Source organism: Limulus polyphemus, unplaced genomic scaffold, assembly GCF_000517525.1.
Source record: "Limulus polyphemus unplaced genomic scaffold, Limulus_polyphemus-2.1.2 Scaffold135, whole genome shotgun sequence".
Classification (NCBI taxonomy): Eukaryota; Metazoa; Arthropoda; class Merostomata; order Xiphosura; family Limulidae; genus Limulus; species Limulus polyphemus.
In genome coordinates this window covers 451553-468118 of record NW_013665745.1, presented here as the reverse complement: position 1 = coordinate 468118, position 16566 = coordinate 451553, and the positions used below count along the sequence as shown (strand labels likewise).

The following is a 16566-nucleotide window of genomic DNA, read 5'->3' as shown; positions in this document are numbered from 1 at the left end:
AAATTTAGTCCTAACTAAACTAAAAAAACGTACACAGGTTACAGTGTTAATTTATCTCTTTATCGAACTTAGGCCTAACATAAGTTAAAGTTTTATAAAGTACGGCCTATATACAAGTGAATTTACATTTCGTTTGTATTGTGCTAAAAATATTATATTTAAAGAAGTACTGTTACGATAAAGATACTAATTTGGCCGGAAATGTTTTGCGGGTTTCTGCTAGTACATGTATTATAATATCAATTGCTTTACCTTGTGTGTTTTATTGCAACCTGCAGCATATTTAAAAGACAAGCGACATTTTGTCCTTGCTGTGTCAAAACGCAATGATGAATCCTAAATGGAAACGAGGGTTTGTGTGTGTTATAATGATAGACATAAATTCTATACCTCAGTTGATTTCAGGTTTGCGGGAATAAAAAAAAAGAATCGTATTTTGCAGAAAAGGTACTATGAACGTGAAGTGTTTAATTAAGTCTTAGCTGGACATTGACGTTTAGACTTGAGACATGAAATAGTTTATACTGAAACCTTTCGAATATCTGAAACCAAAAGCATATTAGATATCTTAAAGCAAGAAGTGTTTTAAAAAGTGACAAAAGTGTCATGTTTTACTTTGTATTTTAACCTGACACATTTAATTCGACAGTGTACATCGTTTAACGATCGCTGTATGAATATTTTTCCTTGAAAAGGCCTATAACATGGATGTGCAAATATGCCGCTGGTACGTCTGCCACGATACCCAATGTATTGATAAAGTGCAACAAACCCTTTGTTTTCATAATATTACCCTATATCCAGGGATGTATTCATCTTGCGGATGAATAAGATGTTAAGTGTACATATTTCTTAATATTCATCATATATTATTTCGTTATCCCTGATATCAATACAAAGATAATTTCCAAATGTTAACAGACTAGGTTTTACAATATATATTTTCGATAGGTTGACCATAATGACCTTTATTTCGGGGGACAATGCTCTTCGTCGATAAACCTGTGCAAGACTAATATGAAAAATATCAACAATGATTAAGAAATATTCCAAACAGAAGGTGGATAATTTCAACGTTGCTTGATAAAAGTGATACACCTTTTAATCCACAATTACTTATTATCGCAAAACAAGGATATTTTGTCAAAACATATAGCAAAATATCTTTGTTTTGTATTAATAAATAACTGTGGTTTAAAAGGTGTATCACTTTTATTAATCAAATGCCACGAGATATACGAGTAAACTGTGAAGATTGTATAGAGCCGGGATTCTTTACAGTAGGTGTCTGCGATTTCAACGCTAAACGGAGAGCACAAAATCCACTTGTTTTAAAATTATATATTAAAAACAAGTCAAACGTATTTACAAAAATTCGTTACACTATTAAATACCACAGTTGAATCTAGAGCTTTAAATAATTCTCTTTTTCGTTAAAAGTCCACACAGGCTGGTTCAATTACTTTAGAACCCAATTGATACGACGAATTATTTCTTCCCTCCTCTGTTATTACAATACAATACTGTGATAATTCGCTTACGTTACCCCTTGAGTTATCACAGTTGTATCTAGAGCTTTAAATAGTTGACTGTGATATTCACTTTGATATGCTCTTTATGGCTAAACGCACAATCACGCAGTCTAACCTCTCTTTTTTTCACTTTTACTTTCACTAACTTACTTCCTCTACGTATCTGCACATATTTATAACACAGGACAGAAAACCTAGAAATATCTAGCCCTCTAGTAACAACATTATAACACCTAACGAGAAAACTTAGAAGCTTCGAATAAGATGGCAACAATATTACAAAAGCCTAGAAGAACAATTACATTCCGTACACAACATACGACTCGTACAGAGTTACTTAACGAAACTATTGCTTTTAAAATAATTAACTTTTAACCCTCTTGTTATGAAAACTAAATAAATATTAAATATTAGATTACTAAATAAACTAAATAATAATTCTTAAACTGAACAGTCTTGTATACCTAACATAAACCAATTGACTGAGCTGTTAATGAATTATATTTGTCATTTGACATTATGTTAAGCTATTATATTTTGTAACACTACTCTTTTAATCTAGTCCCTTTGGGGATTTTCAAGAGTTAGAACAGTGTATAATAATAGTATTTCAATTCCACTATGCTATTGTTATACACTTCTAATTTTTGAAAAGGATATTAATTACTTACCACGGTGGCCCACCAAACATGCTCGCCCTTTCAGCCGTGGGGGTGTTATAATGTGACGGTCAATTCCACTATTTATTGGTAAAAGAGTTACCCAAGAGTTAGCTGCCTTCCCTCTAGTCTTTCACTGTCACATTAGGGACGACTAGTGCAGATAGTCCTCGTGTAGCTTTGCGCGAAATTCAACACAAACCGAAAATACTAACCATGATTAGCCATATTCTAACAGTAAAAGAAGGGCTTTGATGCACTATGAATACGACTGTATATCGCAGATGTGCCCATTGTGTAGCTTTGCGCTTAAAACAGACAACAAATACGACTATGGCTGAATTGTTTTTCTCTGTATGTCTATATATAAAATAAATTAAACAACTGTTGGATATTTCTCTACCAAAGATGTAATTAATCTTTATCTAAAGGCAGTCTTACCAGATAAATACTCCTCTACCCGTTAATAAGATAACTTCTATGGATAACGTCTATGATTCTTCTAGTCAAAGATCTAAGATCAAAGCTTTGATTCCATAGTCTCCCAGACTAACTTTGATGAGGTTCCGTGGGGGCCCCCTATGAATATTCAGTCTCATCCCTTACTAACTTACCACCCCCTTGTAAGATTTTAAACACTGATCCGATTATTTCAGATTAGAACTTTTTAAATTACATAAAAACTTGTTCATTTGACGTGCACATAGCCATTAGATTGCTATTATTTGTTTTTGGAATATGCCTTTACAAAAGAAAATTTATAGGGCTTCCAAAAATCAAAATGTAATGCTACATATATTCAGTATAAGAAGCTGTCCAGCCCTACACACACTAGGAACAACGTAATAACACTGCAAACAAAGTGTAAATACTTAAACAATAAAATGTCAAAAAAAGATTCAAACAAATTGATAATAATGATTGTGGAATTTGCAAGGGAAACACGTACATTTATATGCGACAGATCAACAAGACACCAGTCCGCGAAACACACTCACTGGGAACTGACAATGGGTCGTTTGTATGGACAAACTAAAATGGTACTACACTTAATGAAATATCGCTTCAGCTCTTTCCCTAATTTTTTCCTATGTGCACCCTAACTGTAGTTTTGGTTTTGACGGGTCATTTTATTTATATAATTTCGTTTTTTGTTGAAAAATCCCTTACACTAAATAGATTAGTAAGAAAGTTTTGCACAAAACTAAACAAAAATATCGACATCTTTTCTTACATTCAGACCTATACAATTTGAATATTGAACTTATATTTAAAAAATTATAATAGTATAAGTGACGAACACGACTTTTCAAATGTAATTGTCGTTGATATTTTAAATAGTTTCCTTTGTCCGCGAGCTTGCATTTTAGCAGGCAATATTATATATATATTGTATAATCAAATATGGCCTGTATTTTTATTTGGGGGGGGGGGGACCTAGGGCACCAGTATGAATGAAAACAAGTGAAATGACGTCAGCGATTCAATTCCTCACCAATAATAGAAAACAACAAAAGTCGTTACTCTGTTGGAACTTAAAATATCAATTCAGCGAAAGCCTTAAAACCTTCCTCAAAAAGTGTGTAAGAATAAAATCAACTTAAGTCAAAAGGGAACATATAAAGATCTTTGGTTGAATGATAAGTGGCTACACTTCAGTTTATATAATAAGAACCGAGAGCTATGCAAGTGACTATTAAAAGCCACGTGAAATTTTTCATTAACCACCACCACGAGATATCCGTGGTTAATGCACTATGACTGTAAAGGTGTAATAGGTTTATAAATTTTAGGCGAGTGGCGAGATCCGGAATTCCAAAAAGTGACTGTTTTAAGTGAATATGACATACTTTAGAAAAAAAAAATCTATACTGCGATTAACTCTAATTTACAAACGCTTATAGCTCTGATTACGTTTTTACATTAAATGTGAAACTAGACAGAACATTTCTTTGTTCAGACAACTGAACAAAAAAGAGCTATTGTTAAGCAATTCTACGTTTAGATTTCACTCGTTGTTTAACATTTTCAGAATATAACACGTTTTCATACTCGGATTGTGTATTGCGATCAAAGTCAGATCAATGCAGGAGCTTTTTTTCTCCGACGTTCATAGCAAAAATATTAGTTGGAAGAACAAATTCAATTGAATTGATTATTGTACGATGTTTAGTAATAGAAAAAAATTCGGTACTTGCAATTCTATGTCACGCAAATTCATAACAGGTCCCTGGTTTGTCATGCCATCTCAATCAATCACTATTTTTGGTTCGCATATTACCTCTCCCAGATAATACAGAATAAATTAATAATTAGGCATATAGCTTTTTTCTCGCGATGAAACGGGAGATTTGACAAGGAATAATATATATGTAAAGTATGTTCTTCTAAGAACTTAAAATAAAAATCCATTCCCAAACTAATCAACATCGTCGTAAAACAATTCTAATAAATGTGCATTCAAGCAATACTAATCTATTTGATAAACTATCTTTATACAGTGACTAATTATAAGTTTGTATGTCCCATTTTATATGGAAAAACGAGTAGTAGTAATAATAATAATAATAATTAGGAATAGTATAATGCTTCAAACAAAATTTACTGATTCCGTAAAAAAAAGATCACCAGTTGTCTTTATGCTAAACATGGCCAGGTGGTTAGGGTGCTCGACTCGCAATCTGAGGGTCGCAGGTTCGAATCCCCGTCCAACCAAACTTGTTACTCTGTAGGTACGTACATAAGCGCCAGCTACGCGAAAGCTGGGGCTTTAGCGCACACAAAAATATATTGATGAAAGGCTGACGAACACTGTGCAGACCAATTTAATGAAAAATAACGTTGCTATGCTATATATTCATAGAGAATCAGATTCAGTGATCTTTGAAGCACTTGTAAATGACTTCGTTAGTAGATGAAGGTAAATAATGTACACTTTTACCATGACACAAGGATGAAGGTAAATAATGTACACTTACCACGACACAAGGATGAAGGTAAGTATTGTACACTGTTTACCATGACAAAAGGATGAAGGTAAATAATGTACACTTTTACCACGACACAATGATGCAGGTAAATAATGTACACCTTTACCATTACACAAGGATGAACGTAAATAATGGACACTTTTACCACGACACAAGGATGCAGGTAAGCATTGTACACTTTTACCACGACACAAGGATGAAGGTAAGCATTGTACACTTTTACCACGACACAAGGATGAAGGTAAATAATGGACAACTTTACCATTACACAAGGATGAAGGTAAATAATGGACACTTTTACCATGATACAAGTATGAAGGTAAATAATGTACACTTTTACCATTACACAAGGATGAAGGTAAATAATCGACACTTTTACCATGACACAGGGATGAAGGTAAGTATTGTACACTGTTTACCATGACACAGGGATGAAGGTAATTAATGGACACCTTTACTATTACACAAGGATGAAGGTAAATAATGTTTATTCTTTATTGTTAGCCTAGGATGGCCAGGTGGTTAGGGCGCTCGACTCGTAATTTGCGGGTTCGAATCCCCGTCCCGCCAAACATGCTCCCTCTTTTAGCCGTGGGGGCGTTATAATGTGACGGTAAATCCCACTATTAGTTTTCAAAAGAGTAGCCCAAGAGTTGGCGGTGGGTGGTGGTGACTAGCTGCCTTCCCTCTGGTTTGTCACTGCTAAATTATGAACGATTAGCGAATATATCTCTTGTGTAGCTTGGCGCGAAATTCAAAACAAACTACAACGTTTGTTGTTTTTACTGTGCACCCATCACCCACAATCATTTGGAAAAGTTGGCGCCTATGATAACGTATATTACATGATAAAAATGTGCATGCTTGTTCTCCTTACGAAAGCTACTATACAAGTGATCCTTTCTAGATTCTGTCCAGAGACTCCGTAACTGTGGCCGTCGACGCCGTGGTTTACTACCGGATCAGTAATGCTACCATTGCCATCTCCAACGTGGAAGATTATGGCCACTCAACACGTCTCCTAGCAGCAACCACTCTCAGGAATGTTCTGGGAACCAAAAATCTCTCGGAAATTCTCTCCGAAAGAGAAAGCATTAGCCACGTGATGCAGGCCAGTTTGGATGAAGCTACTGACCCTTGGGGAGTGAAAGTGGAACGCGTAGAAATGTAACATTCTGATTTTTAATCCAATGTAAATTGCATGATATAATGTGTTAGAGGATTATTCATAAAATATATATAATGAAATAATTCTTGAGACTTAACTTATTACTGTGTAAACAATGTATAAAGTTTAAAAAAAAAAAACTTGCACCTTGAATTAATTTTCCATTTTCTGCTGGATATATGTATAGGGGAAAAATAGGGAAGTATGACTGATGAAATAATATTGTAAACTTGTGATCAAAGTTACAAATGTTCCATCTCTCATGATACTCTTACACTCAAAATGTTCAAAAAGTATGCAATATCCAAAAGGATGATCGAGGGTCTTTGAAGAATCTTATGTTAGTAAGTAATATTACTATGGAGTAAACGCCTTTCACAAGCTGATCAAGCGTGTATATATACAACAATAGAAACCGAGTTTCGATACCCGTGGTGGGCAGAGCACAGATAGCCCATTGAGTAGCTTTGTGCTTAATTCAAAACAAAGAAAAAAAGCATGATTATAATCAGTGGCAAAGGCTTATTACGGGCACTCCACTGGTGACCTGATCATTTTTGTGAAGTATATCAAATTACATTGTTAATTAGGCTTCCTTATTATCAGACTACCAGTGAAGAATCCATAACTCGCAAAGAAGAAATGAAACTATTTCCAGAATAAGTTTATCTTAAAGACAGTCCTTAACTCTTAACTTAATATAGTAAACACTTATGATATTAGCATGTTTACTGGTATACGAAACTCGTGTAAAAGTATAGTTCCTCACAGAAATCTGATGTGTATAAAAATGAAAATACGTGTGTACTTTAGATATTAGCATGTTCTCATTCTATATATGCATAACACGTACATTAAAAAATACATGAAGTGCCCAATGTTTGTGTACATTAACAAAATCTGAATTCAATACACCAGCAATCGTTTGAGTTCATTAGATGATTTTCTGAGCATGTCTAAGTTTTAACTGTTGTTGTCTCAGCTAGAATGCTGGTTTCAGTGCTTATGAGATGCTCGGCTGTCAACGGTTTTGTTTTTATTATCTTCAGCTTCGAGAAACATCTCTCACAGTGCACTTGAGTGATGGAAAGTGTCCGAAGAAAGTGATACACTTTATGTAAGTTGTCATATGCTCTTGTATGTAGTATGTAGTTCTCAAGCAACTAAAAATCACACATTAAACACCATTTGCACCTCTAGAAAGTTTTGCATAAAGTAACGTCCTCGTATTCTACTCTGTGGTCAGCCTCAGATGCATCATCGGTATCACCTCCATCAACCAGCATCTCTTCCAAGGCAATGTACTGGTCCTCTAAACTTTGTTTTAGCTTCAGATACACGCTTGCAAAATGTACTAGTTCAGACCTTACTTTTGTAAGATCTAGACATGGCATTCGGTGATTCAGCAGGCAGGCCCTTTTTTCTTTATGTCGACAAAACTCTTTGGATCAAATCACTGCATGTCAGCATACAGCTGACCATGGTCTGCAAATCGTCTCGTCAGACTCCCTATTGCTTGATCAAATACCACATTGAAAGTATCAATCTTGTATGTGGTCATAGGTGATGTAATTGTATCACCTTCCGAGGATCTTGTTTCATCAGACTCAACTTTTCGCTTTTTCTTCTTTTTGACAGGATATTCAGCTGACACCTTAACTACATCACATTCTTCAACATCTAACAGATTTGACCAATCAATGTTGCACAAAATTTCATTCATTTGTCTCACAAATTCGTCTGCTCTAGCTACAATGCTTTGCATGTCGTACCTTAGTGCTTTCAGTTGAACTGCATTTGTCTCCAAGCCTGAACTAAATCAAATCCTCTTGTTTGAAGGTATTCTGATACAGGTGTGATATGAAGAAATATGGACATGAAGGTATGAGTGGTCAAAATTGTTCCATACTTCAGAAAGCCCTCCAGTGTCCCTATAGCCTCAGTTTTCGTGGCAGCATCATGTGACTTTAAGTGCTACAATATAACCAGACACTTGATCAGATCTGGAAAAACAGCTTTGGAGTGGTCTGTAGATATCCTGAACATAGTTGATACTGCACTTGATTTTCCTGACCAATGTGTCTCACTTATCGGTAAAATTCTCTTAAACTTGTCTGCCTCTAATTTGCTCTCAACTTCCTTTTTTCAGATATCTATTTGCGTGTAGAAACTTCGAAGAAATTTGCGGCTTTTTGCAACAGATTGAATTATTATATTGCTGCAACACTTACCTTTGTTTAATCTGTCGCAACTAAGTTGAGTGCATGTGCATAGCATCACACATGAACATTTGTATCCACGACAGAAGAGAGCTTTACCTGAAAGCCACTGTATTTACGACAGAAGAGAGCTTTACCTGAAAGCCACTGTATTCACGACAGAAGAGAGCTTTACTTGAAAGCCACTGTATTCACGACAGAAGAGAGCTTTACCTCAAAGCCACTGTAGTGCCCATGACAAGCTGCTGCTGCTCTATCTGTACTGTTTAAAACGCTCGTGTTGATATCAATGTTGTAATCTCCAAATACTCTTCTTACCTGATCGAGCAATCCTTGTCCACTACCACTGTGGTTGTGGAAAGGAATGCGAGCAAGTAGCTTTTCAGTTGCTTTCCCACCAAGCGCATACCGGACTATTACAGCACACTGATCAGCTGTAGTGATGTCTTGTATGGAATCTATCTGTACTGAGCACATACCAATATTTCTAACTCCATCTAATATAACGTTCTGGATTCTTCATTATCACAAGAAGCTTGTTGACTGTTGCTTTACTGATGAAAGTAACTGAAGCACCTCTTCCAGTAGCATTTTGGGTTCCTTGGAGTTAGCGGATACCATGATCAAATTCTTTGAAAGTGACATGTCATACTGACTCAGAAGATTTATCAGTTCCAAGAAAACACCGTGATATATATTATCTTTCTCCAGCTCGTGTGCAGCTTCACCTCTGTGTCCTCTAAATCGAAGATTAAGCTTTCCAATAACCCTAATAACAGCAATAATTCTATCAACAATTTTATGATTCTCCTGCATTTCAAGTTTTCATCTATTAGGCAGCATGTCACGTACATAGGACAAAATGTTTCCACCTTTCATATTCGTCACATGCACTTCACAAATTTGCATGTGTTCATTAGATCCATCATGCTCTCCTATACGTTGATCAACATGGGGCCAGTCATTGCATCCACGCACAAATAAAGACCTGGTTTTACTACTTGAAAAACATAGGCAAGTAGTGCAAGAAAGGTTCTGTTGCTGATTTGAAAAAGAGAGCCATTGTCTCTTAATTGATTTACCATGAACTGTTTTTTGGTAGTACATATCCAGGTCAAATGGATTATTTTCAAGTTGTCGGTCAAAAAATTTTCTGTGTATGTCGTCACTTGATGATTTAGAAAATATGTTCACATCATCAGAGATTTCACTTTCACGAGAGTCGCCTGCTCCTGTCTCTGTGTCATATTTCTCACTTCTGTGTTTCAGTTTCTCTGTATGTGCCAGCTGTTGCTGTATCATGATCATCTTTGCACGAACAAACGGGTCGCGTGGTTTCAAGAGTTTCTTTGTGGTCAGTTGTTTGTGTAACCCGTTGATTCCTTTGAAATGTTCAATGTGGGAAGTGATTTTTATAGTTCTCTCTATCAAATAGATTAATAGCTGTGATAATGTCCTTGTATCTTGTAAAAAATCAAATTTGTGATATTATAATGTAGGAATAATTTACACATCATTCTTATAACAGTAATCTGACTTATTGTACTTAGCAAATTTCGCTAAATGTCATTAGCAAACTTTGCCGATGTTAAGTAAAATTCGCCGTCGTCACTGACATACAATATGCCATAACAGTGTCATTATCAACCAGACCTTTACTGACCCACTAGACTGGTTATCAGGTCATCGTGCCACTTAGCATAGGGTCCAAAGTGTTTTAGAACTACTGATCAAATGCGGGCGCGCCACAAAAATTCATTTATTTTAAAAATATCTAAAATGACATTTATCATGATATGATTTTAATTGTTGAAAGTATATATTACTGTACATAATACATGAGCATATATGAAATATATTGGTATTAAAAAACTAAAAATAAATTATACAAACACGAGACTGTTTTGTGCTTATTGATTTCCTCGCGTGACGGTTTCAAATCTTCGAATATTATGACCAATCATTGGTAATCAACCCCAGACATTCAGCTTGTTATATGAGGATCTGTTAAGCATCCTACTGGTCAACTTGTGTGCAGAATGATTATTTATAAGCAAAGTATTGATAATATAATAATTTTCCAGTTGAAATACAAAACTAGAGATAAGTTGTTCAGTCTTATCATTCTTGGCGAGATTCGCCAAATATCAGCTTGCCAGGCACGACAAACTCATTAATCCTAATATAACAGTTGTAAGTTGAGTTTATAACAGTGCATCATTATACAGCTTCAAGACCTACATGTTTCGCATGATACTGATTCTTGTAGCTAACAATTTTTTATTTTCGTGGGGAAAAAAAAAACATTGGTTTATCAGGGAGGCCTATAATAAACATGAATATGAGCAAAACTAGACTAGCGTTATTAATTTATTATTAGCCGCGGCATAGCGGCTCATAGAATGGCTCTGAGGTTTTTCTTCAAGTACAAACTATTAGTTCATAGCTCCGTCAACTCTTTTTATGTAATATATCACTAAATTCGGTAACAATGCACCTTTTGTTCTTTGTAATCTTTAGAAACTAGTCTGAGATTAATATAATAAAACTTTTTGGCCAATCGAGTTATGTCTTTCACAAGAAAATGCCTAAAATGTATTACCAGCACAGGAGGGTGAAGACTTTTGCAAGGCACTGTATATAATTGGGTATACGCGCGCCCCACGCTTAGTGTTGCTGGCGTAGAAAAATTATCTATATAAATATAATAGTACTGTCTGTTGTATGCGCCCCCAGTGGCACAGCGGCATGTCTGCGGTCTTACAATGCTAGAAACCGGGTTTCGATACCCGTGATGGGCAGAGTACAGATAGCCTTTTGTGTAGCTTTGTGCTTAACTATAAACAAACAAACTGTTGTATGTCCATGTAACTACTTCGCAGAGTTTGGATGGATCTTCACGAAAATTGGTATGGAGGTTCATTAGGTCCATGCGGGGGTACGTACAAATGTTCAGTTTTGCATGAAGGTTTGTTGGGTCCATGAAGAGGTACATGCAAATTTGCGGTTTTACGTTTTGAGTTTTGCAGTTTTTATGAGCGTTTTTGCGTTTATTACAATTACATATAAGGGAAGCAAATTTACATGTCTAAGATTACCTTTCATTAATCATGAATTTACATAACTTTCCGTCCAGATTACGGGTACTCCAGTTAGTAGTTAATAAAAAGGGGGAAAAAAAAGGTCTCACAGATTAATTTACTCTAATCCTGCCTAAAAGAATTCTATGTGCCACGGCTATTGAGAATTCCCTCTTGTTACAAAATATTAATGTGATCAAATTGACATCTATATAACCAAAACTAAGCTTTAGTATAGTCATTTACTCAAAGCTCCACTTCCCGAGGATTCTTCATTATTATTCAACTGGTCACTTTGAACGGCAAATGCAGATTCAATATTTCAAATGACCTTTGGAATCTCCTGAAACTTTGTCATTTTAAAATATTTGTACTTTTATCATTCACTGGCTCGTCTCTCATTTGTTGTTTTAATGTTTGTAGTCTACAGAGTGTTGTCAGTTGTAAATAGTAGGCCCAGGACTTGATAAAACTATGCAAACAGTTCATTAGTTGTCTCGAGTTTTATACAGAATATAACATAATGAGGTAATAGTCAGGAGAAAAGTATGATGCTGTAACTTGTATGTACGCCTATGCAGCATGTAGTCGTGTTCAGCCATGCATGGACAGATCTACACAAAGACTTTGCGTAGAAAGTTACTGAGAATTCCCGTTTATTGAATAATCAAAGCTCTAAAAACAGACTAGTGGTTTACAGAACGCAATGTGTTTAGCCATTTAAAACACTTTTCTGAAGAAACAGTGAATGTGTTTTATATTTACTTGTGGCAAGGGTTGCAAGAAGAAAGTATAAATACTGGCTGTATATTATAGGTCTAATGTATCCAGTGTTTATTATAGAGTTCTACATCAATTTTGTCATTCGAGAGAGATAAAATACACTAGTTTTAATTTATGAACACGGGTTTAGAAGTTATAAATCGGTAAATTATAAAATTTCAGGAGGCACCACTGCTCTAGTTCTCGGGCGGTTTACCGGGATTTTGCCTGGTTGTCGGCGAGCCAGTCTGTAGATTTATAATCAATTATACATGTCATAAGACGTTCTGTTAGGCCTATTATATTTTTAACACTACTTTATTAACCTAGTCTTTTAGGGATTTTCAAGAATTAGAAGAGTGTATAATAACAGTAATCCTACCACACTATATTTGTTATATCTATTTCCGACGAAGCGTTTCGCTCAATCCAGAGCTCTTCAGACCGGCCGGGATATAATGAACACGGTACTTACTGGTCGGAATATTATTTATAAAGATGGCCATTTGTTACAGCAAATATCCTAGCTTAGAACAGTTAAACAGACCGTATTATTACGTCACTGGTTAGAAATAATGTGCTTCAACTTGCTTTTAAGTAGTGAAAATTGAAATGAAAACATTATTAATATTCAAATTAAACCATGCATGTAATTTACTATGATAATGTATTTTTTTACTTGTATAGAAAAGACGTACGTTTACCTGTCCAACTGCAGAGAGCAATGGCCGCTGAAGCTGAAGCAACTCGGGAAGCTCGCGCTAAGGTAAGAATTTTCAGTTGAATTATATGGAAGACCTGAACGGCAAGGTGAAAGTGAAAATATATAGGTCTTATCTCGTACGTATGACTTATTGTCTCGTACGTACGAGATGAGAACTTTATATTTTTATTTTTCACCTTGCAGTTCAGGACTTTCGTACAATTAAAACAGTTATTTCAAAAACTACATTTTAGAACAATTTTAAGATTGTATTAAATCCATGCTGTTCAACTATCGCTGGTAAATTTTAAGTTGTATCCAGCTGTTGAAAGTCTTCCACCGTTATTATTCCTAGTAAGTAAATTGTCATTCACTGGCTCGTCTCTCATTTGTTGTTTTAATGTTTGTAGTCTACGGAGTGTTGTCAGCTGTAAACAGTAGGCCCAGGACTTGATAAAACTATGCAAACAGTTCATTATTTGTCTCGAGTTTTATACATAATATGCTTATATTAAATTATAATTTATTATATTTAATTGTAATTAAATTATAAGTTATTATATTTAATTGTAATTAAATTATACGTAAATAAAACGTTACATGAATGATCTACTAGTTACATAAACATTTTTTTTCGCTGCTTAATGTGAAAGATTTGTAGTGAATTTCCTCAGATATCTTACTTTAGTGTTGTTTACTGTTAATGAAGTTCCTTTATTTTGAACAACGAATGCTGTATGGACAAAGTACTATTATTTATTGCACCAGAAATGTTTGACACTTGTCTCAAAATGCTGTTATTCACTTAAAATATTTATCCCAAAGCTTTTTTTACGGTTAAGGAGGTGTTTTTCTGAATAAATCCTTTTTATATAAAGTTTTCATGTAACGGCAAAAGTACTAAGCAGTTGTCACTTAGCGACTTGGAGTCAAATAAATTTAAAGAATGGCTTAGGCCTATCATTAGATTTTTGTGTTTACAGTCACTTTGTTTTATGTGTACATATCAAAACGTGGTACTTTGCTTGTTTGTTTAAATAGTTGTCACGAGAGAGAAACACTATAGTACAGTGACTACAACTAAAAGAAAACGTAGGTTCAAAAGTGTTATCTTTTTCAGGGATAAAAATTAGACAGGTAATCCTGCCGAGAGTGCTAGGATTTTGACTGTTTTTTTCCTTTTTATGTGACTTGTTACATTTTGTATTTTGAAGGTAATCGCAGCAGAAGGAGAGCAGAGGGCCTCACGAGCATTGAAGGAAGCCTCGGAAGTAATTGCTGACTCATCTGCTCTCCAGCTCCGTTATCTTCAGACTCTGGGCTCCATCGCCACGGAGAAGAATTCCACCATTGTTTTTCCCATTCCTCTAGAACTTTTCAGAGGATTTTTGAAGAAAGACGTTTGAAGACGTTACAAAAACACAGATTGAAATAGCTATACATGCACTCAAAACAAATGTTTCGTCACTACCGGTTCTAAATGTATTTTTTCATAGTACAACATAACACTGTAAGTTGATCACCAATAAGTACTATTTCATATAGTAGGAGCTTCGTAAAGCTCATTGGAGATTTGTCCAACCTATCGTGGCAATGACTCACTATTGAAAATCCAAATATACAAGGAAACTAGCTAAAACTGGTACATACTTACTCATAACTTCGTGATGTAGCCTCTTTATTTACCTTTTCTTTAAACATATATTTTTTTCTCCTTTTTTTTGTCGCATCACTATGGTTTGAGAAAGTCGCTATAAATATTTGGATTTTTTTATCTGTGTCGTAAACCATGTACCAAAAAAAGTGTGAGTAATTATGTTGTACTTTTGATATCTTGTTGTTGTATTTTGTCAAACATTGTAATTTAGATGATGTGATGTATCTAATGAAGCTGGTTTATCCGTAATAAAAAACTGTTTAAGTGAATTACACACCAAAGTCTTCAAACAATCAATACTAGCAAAAAATTATGATAATGCGCAGAACAACAAAGGTTAGGCTTAAAAAACAAAGTAGGTTTTACACAAATCTGATAAAGTGGTTGTTTTATTGAAATTTTCCAGCGTAATTGTTTCCAAATCTTTCTGTTGTTGTTGTTGTTTCTTTTTAAAAACAAACACCCAACAACCTAATTAATCTTTCTGAGAATAAATGCAAGTTTAAAGGTTATATTGGGTTTCGGTGAAAACGTTATTTCTTGTAAGGATTATTAATAATCCATCCGATATATGGTTATTATTGTGTGTGAAGTTTTTTTTTATATAAATCATATACAAATTACACTATGGTAAAGAAGTAATTTTACGGTGAAAACTTTGTTATCTTAAAAAAATAAAACAATAACTATTGATTAATACTTCGGGTATTTATTTAATGAACTAAATATATTTCTTGTAAGTAATAGCTGAATTAAACTTTCTGACAGAAAAAAATCAATTTGGAGGTGATTATTATTTTTACAAAACCCGCAAAAGTCTTAACTCATTTGATTGTTAGTGATATAACGTTTGATACCGTTGTTGACCTTCATAATAGAAGGATTATTAAAAGTAGCATTTTCACAAAACAACTTTGAATTTTATGAGTTGAATAATTTTAGGAAGTAACCGAACTAAACTTTTTCTGCAAAAAAGAAATGGAAATTTATAACTGTTAACTTATATTTTTTATTCTTGATAACAGAAACAATATTCTAAGTATAAGAAAAACAAAATTTCAAAGTAATATGAACATTTATTGTAAATATCAAGCCTTCATACATTAATGGATATTTTGGCATACAACAATAAAGTCAGTTTTCTTAACAATAAAAAAGCTTCATTTCGAAGATTGCAAAATCTTTTAAAAAAAATCAAACAGTAATTTAGTCTTTTGATATTCAATGTTATTACGAATTTTTGATACACCATAGCAGCCCTCCTCTCTGGAAGAAATGTTTTTAACAACACGCTCTCATCTACATTTTGTTGTTACAACGCGCTTGTGTCCATACGAAGTTTCACTAGCACCTAAAAGAAGGCAAGACCGACTACCTATTGACAACTAACGCTATAAAGAGCAGGCTTAAAGCTGCAAAAGCGCCACCAACCAACCAAAAACCTAAATGAAAACAAACGATGATTCATACCTGGTGATGCTTTAAATATACATGTTTATATATATATTTGTTTTTTTTACTTGTTGCTGCCGTGATTTTGAATTTGGGTAAAATAATACATCTTTTCTGTATATAATTAAAACCTTTTTTTACAATTTTAATATATAACTTACATCTGTCCTTACTAACCAACAATGATTTTGACAGTACTTTCTCATCTATATTCTATTATCGTCACGCACTTGTATTTTATCAATTCGTATACAGTTTCTGTTAATCCAGCACCTGAAGAGGGTTCATAACTGAAAATTTATAGTTTGTTAAAAAAAAAGTTAAGAACCGGTTCTATCATTTGA

At 34.3% G+C, this 16566-nt stretch overlaps 1 protein-coding gene across 1 annotated transcript in view; it reads left to right on the top strand.

The window, feature by feature from the left end:
* Positions 1–15549, top strand: part of LOC106474017 (band 7 protein AGAP004871-like) — a 209006-nt gene extending 193457 nt beyond the window's left edge. Inside the window, exons 8-10 of the mRNA XM_013934706.2 lie at positions 6089–6348; positions 13098–13176; positions 14328–15549. Of these exons, the coding sequence (XP_013790160.2) occupies positions 6089–6348; positions 13098–13176; positions 14328–14519 (531 nt within the window). The 3' untranslated portion in view covers positions 14520–15549. The remainder of the gene's footprint in view (positions 1–6088; positions 6349–13097; positions 13177–14327) is intronic.
* Positions 15550–16566: the final 1017 nt, after the last annotated feature.